This window comes from Dipodomys merriami, unplaced genomic scaffold (genome assembly GCF_024711535.1).
Source record: "Dipodomys merriami isolate MVZ:Mamm:240054 unplaced genomic scaffold, mDipMer1.0.p SCAF_28, whole genome shotgun sequence".
Taxonomy (NCBI): Eukaryota; Metazoa; Chordata; class Mammalia; order Rodentia; family Heteromyidae; genus Dipodomys; species Dipodomys merriami.
Window position 1 is genome coordinate 8060090 of NW_027204270.1, and position 12500 is coordinate 8072589.

Below are 12500 nucleotides of genomic sequence, written 5' to 3' on the forward strand. Positions count from 1 at the left end.
TCACAGCAGTTCCAGTGGCTTGGAACTATAGTCTTCACTGTTGTTTGAATATTTATATTAAAGTGAAGATATCATTCTAATGTTCTTGTAAACTTGGTACATACAAGAGTACTGGACTTTTAAAAATCAACAACATAATTCCACTTGTTTCTTCAGTGTTAAAATGGGAATAGCTGAATCTGCAGCATTTTGAATCACTTGATAAGCACGACCATGAGTGTCATGGTCTTTTCTAAAATATCCTCAGTAATTTTTTGCGGGAATGAGATGCTCATCTCGCCCTCACGCTCTCCCTCCTCCACCCCCCTCAATTGGTTGTGGTTATTGTCCCCGAGCTCTTCAGCTCAAGACGATCACCCTACCACGTGAGCCACAGCACCACTTGTGGTTTTCTGGTGGTTTATTGGAGACAAGAGTCTTAGGGACTTTCCTGCCTAGGCTAGCTTTGAACCATGATCCTCAGATCTCAGCCTCTTGAGTAACTAGGATTATAGGTGTGAGCCACTGGCACCCAGCTAAGAGTTCTTTATGTAATCTAATATTATATTACTTATAAATACATGACATATATATATAGGGTATGCAAGTAGTTTTATTGTGTGAATTGTCTAGCTTCTTGCTGGTATTATTTGACCAACAAATTTTATTTTGATGAAATGTAATTTATCTAACTTGGTTTTCTTTTGGTTGCATAGGCTTTTGGTCTTAGGAAAGAAAGCAATTTTTTTTGGAAGCACTGGGTTTGAACTCAGGACCTTACACTTGCTAAGTTGGTGCTTTACCACTTGAGCAACATCTTCAGTCTGTTTTCAAGATGAATTTAATGAACTTTTCATTAGACTTCCTTTTATTCTCAGCCTTCTAAGTACCTAGGATTACAGGTGTGAATCTTAGTATCTGGGTGTAAATCTAATTTTTAGCTAAACTCAATACTTTTTAAGATTAAGGGAAAGTGGATAACAAAAATTTCACCCAAACATTCTAAAATATAGCTACACTGCCACATTCATAGGGTTTAGGATTTTTAAGCCACTGAGAAACATAACAGGATTGACTTGGAGGGAGATGATTTCTTTTCATCCTAAAAGGCCTTCTGATTTCCCCTAAGACTTATGGATGGAAAATGCTGATATTCTGGCAAAGTCTGATTTGTTGGGATGTTTGCCTTGACTTTTTATTTTTACCTTTTTTTGGTGTGTATTTAGTAGATGCTTTAAATTATTTTAATCATTCTTTTTTTTGGGGGGGTCCGGTTGTGGGGCCTGAACTCTGGGCCTGGGCCCTATCCCTCAGCTCTTCAGCTCAAGGCTAGCGCTCTACCACTTGAGCCATAGAACTACTTCCGGCTTTTTTCTTTTTGCTTATGTGGTGCTGAGGAATCGAACCCAGGGCCTCAGGAATGCAAGGCAAGCGCTGTACCACTGAGCCACCTTCCCAGCCCTTAATCATTCTTTTATAACTGAATTTTAATCCAGTGAAACTATCCAGAGAGGATAAATGTTGTTTTCTTACAAAGGAATATTGTGTACTGTAGATTTAAATTGTTTTTTCCCTCCCTGAGACATGGTCTTTTCCTATAGCCCAAGCTTGCCTCCAACTTGAGATCCTTCTGCTTCAGCCTTCTGAATGCTGAGATTACAGGTGTTCGCCAGAAATTTTCTTCTTAATATATTTTGTGCTCTTGCTTACAACTATTTCTCTCTCTGTGTGTGTGTGTGTGTGTGTGTGTGTGTGTGTGTGTGTGTGTGTGTGTGTGTGTGTGTGTGTGTGTGTGTGTGTGTGTGTGTGTGTGTGTGTGTGTGTGTGTGTGTGTGTGTGTGTGTGTGTACGCTCATTTATTTAATCTTAGTTTGCAGGAGGGAAAGAGAAGGCCTGTAGCTTCTAATAAGGCCATCACCTGTGCAGAGCTCGTCTTAGATGTCTCGCCAAAGACACAGAGAGTCATTTTGAAGAAGAAGGTAAGAGCCCAGAATGTCTGAATGTTGAGGAAATGGAAATCTGGGTGGGTCTTCCTTAAGGCACAGGGTAGGCATGGAGTAGGGGTAGGCACAGGGCACAGACAGAAGGCTCCGGCTCTCTGTCTCTGCTGTGTCCTAACACCTGGTATAGATGGGGCACACTTTTCTTATTTATTCTTACTGCCCTTTTTGGGTGAATTAATTCTTGAGTTTCTGAGTGTTTTCAGTTACTTTCTTCTTTAAGTTTCCCCATCTTACCCTAATCAAAATTAAACAAAAATATCATGCAGGCACAATTTCCCCTCTAGTAGATTATTAAAAAGAAAGATACAGTTTGACATTCTTTTCTGGTGAATGTTTCTGGTAGAAGACAGATTTGGAGAGGAAGGAAATGAAAATTGGGCCAGGAATCTTGTTCATAAATAGTTGGGGCCGGGTGCTGGTGGCTCACGCCTGTAATCCTAGCTACTCAGGAGGCTGAGATCTGAGGATCGCGGTTCAAAGCCAGTCTGGGCAAGAAAGACCGTAAGACTCCTATCTCCAATAAACCACCAGAAAACCGGAAGTGGCGCTGTAGCTCAAGTGGTAGAGCGCTCGCCTGGAGCTGAAGAGCTGAGGGACAATGCCCAGGCCCAGAGTTCAAGCCTCACGACCGACAAAAAAAAAAAAAAAAAAAAAAAAAAAGTTGGGATTGGAAGATGGCAGTGGATGGGGAACACAGGAACAGAATCTGCTTTCAAGGGAGGAAGGCCATTGGTTGTATCACATGACGTATGTCACCCTGTGGAATGTGTTCCTGAATTTTTACATGACTTAAATCATAAAATTCAGAAGAACCCTGGAGAATGTGTCTGTTACCCTGAATTGACACCACACTTGAGGGTAGCCTTGCTTGTTAGACTTGGTTGGGCTTCTTGTACACTGCTCTTGACAGATTCCTAATGTCAGGAGCCATCCATAGTGCATGCACAGCCCTACAGGCTTCTGTCTTCCTTTGTCCTATCTGAAGGTTTTGGGACTAAATTGTTAGAGAAGTAGAGCTAGGAGGAGAAAGAGATTAGGTAATTTGTTCAAGGCCCCTCAACTTGTGAACTCAGTTGCTGGGTCTCATTTTGGCATTTCTACTTGATAGAACATAGAATGCAGGATGTAGCTCAGTGGTAGAGGGCTGCCTAGCATACGTGACGTCTTGGGTTTGATCCCCCACAGTATAGGAACAACAACACAAAGGAATATAAAATGCCAGAGCAGCACATGGATAGCATGTGAATGAGTTGCAGAACCCAAAAGTGTGTGATGCTCTGGTGGGGCTACATGGTGGGTGTCCAGCAAGCAGAACCGCTGTCCCTGAGATGGAACCTCATGGCTTGGCTCATCCTAACTGTATCTAGGGATGTACAATGATGAAAGTTTTGATTAAACATTTATGTGATGTGGAAATTGTCTAAGAATAGTTGTACTTGAGACTTTATTTAGCCCTCTGAGGAGTTTCTTGAAGTGAAGAGCTAGCCCTGGCCACCCCGATGTCTCTACATCTCGTGTGTCTGTTCCACAGGAGCCAGGAAAGCGTTCTCAGCTCTGGAGGATGACAGGGACAGGAATGTTGGCCCACGAGGGCTCTGCTGTTCCTCACAACCCCAACAAACCTTCAGCCTCGCGCTCCAGCGAGGGCTCCGCCATCCTTGACATTGCTGGTCTTGCTGCAGTGACAGACAACAGGTATGATCCAGGCATTGCTTTCAAATTCATACTCAGGAAATCTGCACCAAAAAATATATTCTGGAAATCTTTATGAAAATTAGTCCTGGTTTTTGCAGGACTGGGATTTGAACTCATGGTTCTGCTACTTGAGCCATGTCTCAGCACTTTTTGCTTTTTAGGGTTCTTTATTATTATTTTTTAAGATATAGTCTTCAGCAGAGTGCTGGTGGCTTACACCTGTAATCCTATCAGTTCAGGAGGCTGAAATCTGAGGACCATGGTCAGAAGCCAGTTCAGGAAGGAAAATCTGCGAGATTCTTATCTCCAATTAACTACCAAAAAAGCCAGAAATGGAGCTGTGGTTCAAATGGTAGAGTGTCAGCCTGGAGCTAAAAAGCTCAGGGAAAGTACTCAGGCCCTGAGCTCAAGCCCAAGGATGGGCACACACACACAGAAAAAAGAAACAGTCTCAAGTTTTTTATAGAGACTGGTCTAGACTGACCCACAAACCTACAGCTTCCAGCGCAGCTGGGATCACAGGTGTGAACCACTACCTTATTTGATGGTTGATACGGGGTCGTGAGAACTTTTTGCCCCAGTTGGCTTTGAATTGCAATTCTTCCAATTTCGGCCTCTGGACTAGCTAGGATTATAGGCATGAATCCTTCTGCTTGCCAAATATGCTTGGCAAATAGTGGTATTTTATACTTGTATTTTTTTTCTTCAGCGACAGAAGCCTGTTAAATTCTCAGACCTGAGTGTTGGGCTTTTTATTTAATATTTTATATTTTGAAGTTACTATGACCGAACCCATGAAATGGTAAGAAATGTCAAATAATAAGATGTTACAGAAAGTGAATATTTTTTCTCCTAAACTTCTAGTTTACTCTTTATAATACATTTTAAACCTTTTTCCCCCATTTAAAAATACTTCAAGAGAAATTAATAAGAATCTCTTTAGGTGTGTTTTTATGAATAACTAGATTTAAATCAGCTTGTTAAGTTTGAGCAAGTTATTTTATTTTCCTGTGTCTTAGTTTTTCATAAAATATGTGTATTTATTTTTAGTTTATTTACTTTCAAAAAGACTTTTAAGTCAAAACAGTAAACAAAAGTGTTTAGAAATAAAGCAGAAAATGGGCTGTTGCAAAGAATCTCAATCTGTTCAGCAGATGTCCTCCTGTTGCAGATTAGAGAGAATGTCAGCTCTGTGTCACACATCCTCCATTCTGTCCTGTCCCTCTTTCATTGAGAGATACCTGATCACTGCATGATCTCAGCTAACTTGCTCTTTAGATGTTAAGGGCAGACAGTTCTAAATGACAGACAAGCAAAGGCTGATCCATAGCTTCTCTTCAGGCCTGAGCTATTTTCCCAGAGGACTTACTGATTGTCTCTGTCCAGGTATGAGCCACTGATGCTACGTAAGCCAGACCGCAGGCGAAGCACCACCCAGACATGGAATTTCCGAGAAGGAAAACTGACCTGTGGCCTGCATGGCTTGGTGGTCCAGGTCAGTTAATGTGTGCAGGGGTTGAACCTTCTTTGTAACCAAGTTTCAACTAAGTCACAGTTAATAGTTAAATGGGAAAAGTTAATTGTAAATGAAAACATATTCCATTATCCTCATTCTTTTTTGAGGGGGAGGGAGGAGTGTACTGGGATTTGAACTTAGGGCTTCATTCTCTTTAGTCAGGCACAGTACTGTTCAGGCCACACCTCCAGCATGCTTTGGTTAATTTTGAGATAGGGTCTTGCTTTTTGCTTGAACAGTGATCCTGTCACAGCTGGGATGACAGGCACATACCATTGTGCCTAGCTATTGGTTGAGATGGGAGTCTCTTCAATTTTTTTCTCCCTCAAACTGAACTCTGCCTCCTGAGTTATTAGCTGTTCCATTTTTATTAAAGACCATTCAAGAAGCTTTTGTGTACCTGTGTGCTACTTACGTGGGAAGTAGTCTTGAAAATGATTTATAAGTATGTTCAGGATGATTGACTAGGGTGATGGGACTTTTTTCTCCCTCTTTGTTTCCCTGGATGTTTTTTCTCTCATGATAGAAATTACCTATGTGCTATTTTTTTGTTTTGGGATGCTTTTGGTAACAGTACTAGGGCACCAATACTGAACTAAGGGTCTAGGTGTTATACTTTAGCCTTTTTTTACTCAAAGCTGGTGCTCTACCATTTGAGTCAAAGCTAGCTCCACTTCCAGCTTTTTTTGCTGGTAATTGGAAATAAGAGTCTCAGAGATTTTTCTGCTTAGGTTGGCTTTGAACCATAATCTTCAAAGCTCAGCTTCCTGAATAGCTAGGATTATAGGTGTGAGCCACCAGTATGTGGCACCTGTGTGCTTTTTAAAAGAAGGAAAGAAAAGCATCAGCTCAAAGTCTTAATTGGAAGCTAGATGAGTTAGCTTTAGACCCCTGAAGTTCATGTAAGGCTAAAACAGTATTTTGAAGTATTGCAGGAGCTAGTGAGCAGGATGGCCTGTGCATACTTTGACTCTGGCTATTTCTCCACTCTTGGTGGTATCCAAATAAGCATTGAATTGTTGCAAATGTCCCAATCAAGATTGCTTAACGAATTCCTGTGTCCTCAACTCAGCTAATCTATTTCATAATAAACTTCAATTACTTTATAAGCAAATACATGTTGGGAAAATTACTAACTTTTAGCTTTTCTGCCCTTTCTGGCTTCAGTCTGGGACTGAGCCATGGATCTGAGATGAGCAGATAGGAAGGGTAGCTCAGAGGTTTGAATATATAACAGAGCAACACATGTGACAGTGTGTATACTTCTGCCCAGCGTGGGCTTTACCAAAGACTAAACACTTGATAGAGAGCTGCTAGTGCATTTTTGTCCTGGGTAGAACCAGGCGGTCCTTCACAGAGCAGATGGTAGGTAGTCCAGGGCAGTGGGCACAGTGTGAGGAGCCTCGTACTGCTATTTGGTGAGATTTATTTTCTTTATCTCTGTTGCCCTGAGCTGTTTCATCAAAGGCAAGCTGCTGACTTATATGAAACACACATCTGGAATGGATTTGTGATTTTCAATTAGCAGTACAGTTCAGACTTCTAGAGGCAAAAGCGGGCTTGTTATAATTGGTGGGTTCCGGGTCTGACCCTGACTTTAGTTTTTTCCTAAAGCCCATGTAATTCCATTTCTCTTGGAGCATTCTCTTCCCCCAAATCCCTTTCTGATGTTTGTTGTTTTTTGAATCTATTTCATCATTTCTCTGCTTGTGGATGACCCCATAATAGTAGCATGCAGCAAGGCAGAGTGTGTTTCTGTTAGAGAAATAAGCTTGTTTCAATCTTATTATACTGAATGAAGTAATTGAAGACATTAAAACACTTTCTGACCCTGCCCTTATAATGTATGTGCTTTGTAAACTTACAGCAGTCATAAAAGGCTTTCTCTATACTGAAACCTGTCCTGCAAACCCACCTTCACAGTTTTGTTTTCATTATTCATTATTGAAACTTAACAAAGAAGATGTAGACTTGGATTGTGTCTGTCCTCTCTGGCAGAGGGTACTGTCCCCCAGGTCTCCTTGTAGTCCTCTATTTCATGTGGGGTAGACAGCAAGAATGTACTTTGCTTCAGAAACTTGCACAGCTGGCATCCAATGATGTGCCCAGCGCTGAATTACATATTAAAAGAGACAATAGCTTTTGACTATTTGGGCTGGTTGTCCAGCCATAGGCCTAGTTGAACCCTGTTGGCTTTGAGTGATTTATTTATTTATTTTGTCGGTCGTGGGGCTTGAACTCTGGGCTTGGGTGCTGTCCCGGCACTCTTCAGCTCAAGGTGAGTACTCTACCAATTGAGCCGCAGCGCCACCTCTGGTTTTCTAGTGGTTTGCTGGAGTTAAGAGTTTCACAGCCTTTCCTGCCTGGGCTGGCTTTGAATCGTGATCCTGAGATCTCAGCCTCTCCAGTAGGTAGGATTACAGGTGTGAGCCACCAGTGCCTGGCTGCTTTGTGTTATTTTGTTGTTGTTTTGTTTTTTTGTCAGTTGTGGGGCTTGAACTTGCTACCGGGGCACTGTCTCTGAACTCTTTCACTCAAGGCTAGCACTCTACCACCTTGAGCCACAGAGGCACTTTGTTTTTCTGGTGATTAGTTAGAAATAACTAATAATACATAAAAATATATAACTAATAATATATAAAATAACTAATAACTTCCCTTTCTGGGCTGGCTTTGAACTGTGATCCTCAGATATCAGCTTCCTGAGTAGCTAGGATACAAGTATGAGCCACCAGTGCCCCACTGCTTTGTGTTACTTTTTACCTAGGGTCTTGCTTTTCCCCTACACCAGTCTGGGACTGTGATCCTTCTACCTGTGTCTCCTGATCACAAGCATCTGCCACCATTATTTTTTGAAAAGGGGATCTTGCTAACTTTTTGCCCAGGCTGTCCTTGAACTCTTCCCAAATAGCTGTGATTATAGTTGTATGTGTCTCAGTGCCTGATTTATTTAGTTTTTTAAGTCTAGAATTTGCTGCTTATTAGAAAGCTGAATGATAGTAGTAGTTTTATTTTTGGAATATTTAAGGTTTTTAACATTATGAGAATACTCAAAACTGGCTTTGGTTACTTTCTTTAAAAGTTTCTTTTTTCAATGGATGGAATTTATTACAAGGTAGGTTAAAACCAGTAGATTCTTCGTGGAATTACTTCTCACTGTCCTTGTGTATGTCATTCCCCAAATTCATGAAGCATAACTTGCCATCTTACTCATACAACCTTATTCTTTATAATCTGTCCAAATAGTTAATGCTTTGGTGTTCATTTTTCATGATCCTCCAGAAGAGAATTTGAATTCAGTACCCTGTTTCATTAAAGACAATGTTGTTAAAGACCATGCCTTTGCCTTTTCTTATACATCTGGACTCCAATGTCTTTTAGACCAAAGGGGGACTTTCTGGATTGTTTGATGGAGCTGAAGTCGTTCTTGGTCCTGACACATCTATGGAGCTTTTGGGACCAGTTCCACCCGAACAACAATTTATTAACCAAAAAATGAGGCCTGGTTCTGGCATGTTATCCATCAGAGTCATTCCAGATGGACCAACAAGAGCACTCCAGGTGATTTGGGTGATTTGGGTGATTTGCCTGCCCCTCCTCCCTGTGGCCAGTCCTTCAACAGAATTTAATGAACATATTTATATTGGATATGAGGACATGGTGTCTTCACCTGTAAAATGGGGATTGATCTATGTCATAAGTGAGAACTGAAGTTACATATAAAATATAACCAAAATGGAAGTAAAATCTAAAGGAAAAAAATCTTAAAAAATAAGAATCACAGAAGATAACACAGAACCGTGCATGTGTTACCCATGTTGTTAATAACTATGCTGATATTTAAGAATTATACATTAAGAACAAAAAGAGATGAGATATGTACTCAGTTGAAATGTTGTGTTTTGTGAGTAAGATGGGATGATATGTAGAAAGGATTTGTGTTTGTGGGTTTAGTGGTTGGGAGAGCTTCCTAAAAGTACTGCTTAAGCTGAAGACTATGGACTAACTGTGAGGATCATCAAGGAAAGATGGTGTGGTTTCATCCTCCATGATGAGCACATTCTCAGCAGTTATTCATTGGGCAGCTATTTGAGCCAGTACAGGTCTAGGTATTGAGCATAGGCCAGTGAACAGACAAAATTCCTGGGCTGCTTATAGCATGCATTGTGGAAAACAGGTAGATAGTCAGTGAGTGATAACATAATAAGGTAGTATTGGTAAGTTGATGAATGAAGGGCCACAGGTGAGAGACTGGTCCTTGGCCCAGGTGGCACATATAATATAGTAAGGAATAAGGCTAGACCATTGGCCAGATTATGAACAGCCTTTGATAAACACTAAAGATGTAGTGAGTGTTAGGCATGATCAGAATGTATTTTAGATAACTCTTGCTGAAGTATGAAGAATTGGAGTTGGGTAAAACTTGAGCTAGAGAAATCCAGTTTAGTAATATACTTGAGAGGTGGAGGCCTGAATTGAAACAAATGCCATGGACAGGTGTGAGGGAGATGGTGAAAAACAGATGAAGCTTATTTAGGAGTACAATTAGATTTAGTAGTTGACTGAATGTGGTGTCAGGAAGGAAGAAGAAATCAAGGATTGCTCTCCTCCCGCCCCCCCTGTAAATCCACCTTAGCTAGTGAGGAGGATGGTAAACCAGAGCACTGAACAGTGAAACAGAGCAGACTTGGGAAATGAGCAGGGAGCTTGGGGGTTGTTGAAGTAATATAACTACATGATATTACATGATACCTTTACACCTGCGAAGATGTCCAAAAGCCATTGTAAATATGGGTCTGAAGCTGGAGGGAGAAATCTGTGCTGTGGACATGGACTTACCAGTCCTGGTGTCACTATGGAGCGTCATGACATTGCTGTCTGAGATAGTTCATCACAATCCATACTGCAATCCATACTACTGCTATAAAAAGCAGTAATCTTGAGGCTTGCCTCAATATTTGAGCTATAATTCCAGATCACCTGCTGGTGTTTGACTACCATGCCTGGCTCTCAAGGTGTTCAGCTGAAGAGTTTGCCCCTCAGTCTCAGAAGCACCTTGTATCAGCGTGCAGAGCTTGCTTAATGGTGGTTGGAAACCATTTACTTCTTGGGCCTAAAGGGCTGTTTCATAGCTGTCACAGGTTAGAATGGATTTCCCTGTGGAAGTGTGGCCCTCTTTGTATGGTGTTTTGTTTGGCTTCAGATAACAGATTTCTGCCAGCAGAAAAGTGACCGGTCATCATATGAAGTGGATGAACTACCTGTTACTGAACAAGAGCTACAGAAACTAAGGAGTTCAGAGTCAGAGCAGGAATTGGAAGTAAGTTCTAAGTATAAATTTCTTTTTCTTTTTGCTGATCCTGAGGCTTGAACTCTGCGCCTGGGCATTGTCCCTGAGCTTGTTTTGCTAAAGCACCGTGCCACTTGAGCTACAGCACCACTTCCAATAAATTCATTTGCTTGATCATTGATTTGCTGAGGGTTCTGTGCTGAGGGTTTCTGGTTTCTTTTTCCTCTGTGTGAATTCCAAGTAGGGTTATGCTTCACTGAGTTATCACAGTATGAATGTGAGCATATATTGTGTAAATGACAGCTAAAGTTAATGTGGAATCAGAATGGAACAAATGGTGCTAAAGTAAGGTGACAAAGAAGAAGCTAGATGGTTTGAATTTAAATAAGATTTAAATAGATTTAAGATAGAGAATAAGAAAACATGCGATTTTTTTTCCTCCAGCTGATTCTGACATCTTTCTCCACCCCTCCCTCTCCCCCCCCCCCCCCCCCCCCCGATATTGAGAAGAGACAGAAAAGCTTCAAGAGCAGGAGGAGGAGATGTACCTGATAATCATTCAGTGATTTTTTTTTTTTTTAAATTCAAATGCCTATGTATAAAGCACCATGTCAGATGTTAGGGAAATGCATTCAACATGCATTCAGAGCTTGCATGCCAAATGGGGAGAAAGATTTTCAGTTAACCTCTTGTTCTGCAGAGTACCTGTACTTGGTGCTCTGGTCAGGTGTCATTAGACCCTTTGTTATTCTGCCCTTGGGTGGGGAACAGACCTCAGGAGGATGGCTTCTAGTGAGATGAGGGCAGTGGAGCCCAAGAGGTGCTTCATTGGGTTCTCTTGCTTCATTAGCTTTCATCTACTCAGAGGTCAAGAGTAGAGGGATTTGAAGCCACTCATTTCCTTGTATACTCCTGTACCAGGAGCTCAGTTTAAAACCACCAGTGGGACATATTTTGATTTCTTTTCAGGTGCTTGTGAAATTAGAAGGTGGAATTGGCCTATCCTTAATTAATAAAGTACCCGAAGAGCTGGTCTTTGCGAGTCTTACAGGAATCAATGTTCACTACACCCAGCTGGCAACCAGCCACATGCTTGAACTCAGCATTGAGGATGTACAGGTGGGCATTTCGTTGGCATGCTGTCCATGCATCAGATTTAATGTTTAATAGTCTAAAAACTTAAATGCTTTGAAGGAAATATCCTTGTGACCTTCCAAAAATCATTCTATGAAGTGGTTGTTTCCACCCTCATTTTTTTCTTTAACTCTGTCTCAAATCTAGTAGTGGTATATAAATAACTTGTTCAGGTCAGTAAGGATGGCAAGAGGAGGGTGCCCCATGGTGTGGGTTTTTTTGTTTGTTATTTTTTTCTGTTCTAGGGGCTTGAATTCTGGGCACTAACCCTGAGCTTCTTTTTGCTTACGGCTAGTGCTCAAACACTTGAACCACAGCTCCTCTTCTGGCTTTTTCTGTGATTAATTGGAAATAAGAGTCTCCCAGACTCTCCTGCCCAGCCTGGCTTTGAGCCATGATCCTTAGATCTCAGCCTTTTGATAAATTCTTTTTTTTTTTTTTTTTTTTTTTTTGGTCGGTCGTGGGGCTTGAACTCTGGGCTTGTGCGCTATCCCTCAGCTCTTCAGCTCAAGGCGAGCACTCTAACGCTTGAGCCACACTGCCACTTCCAGATCTCAGCCTTTTGATTAGCTAGGATTACAGGTGTGAGCCAATAGCATCTGGTGTCCCATGTTTTTTGGTCTTACTGAGAGAAAAGAGCAGAAGTGCACAGAACTGTACCTGTCCTTGGAGGCTTGAGGCTCATGGCAGGGAGGCACAGGAGGGTAATGTTTTCTACTTCCAGTATGCATGGAACAGCAGGTACCACATTTACTATCCCACCAGAAACAGTCCCAAAACCAAGGCAGAATAAGGAGGCAACAGCTTCAGGTCAGTGGGCATCAGACCATAAAACAGAGACCCCGAAGAGGTGGGAAACAAAAGAGGTGAGCCCTATAGTTGA

The 12500-nt window shown here is 41.5% G+C and overlaps 1 protein-coding gene across 8 annotated transcripts in view; it reads left to right on the top strand.

The window, feature by feature from the left end:
• Vps13d (vacuolar protein sorting 13 homolog D) overlaps positions 1-12500 on the top strand; it is a 242471-nt gene that overhangs the window by 136933 nt on the left and 93038 nt on the right. For 7 of the 8 annotated variants that reach the window (XM_070037405.1, XM_070037409.1, XM_070037407.1 and 4 more), the window contains 6 exons: positions 1850-1958; positions 3514-3677; positions 5064-5172; positions 8575-8754; positions 10397-10513; positions 11453-11602. In XM_070037405.1, the coding sequence (XP_069893506.1) occupies positions 1850-1958; positions 3514-3677; positions 5064-5172; positions 8575-8754; positions 10397-10513; positions 11453-11602 (829 nt within the window). The remainder of the gene's footprint in view (positions 1-1849; positions 1959-3513; positions 3678-5063; positions 5173-8574; positions 8755-10396; positions 10514-11452; positions 11603-12500) is intronic. The other variant, XM_070037408.1, reaches the window with a different exon arrangement.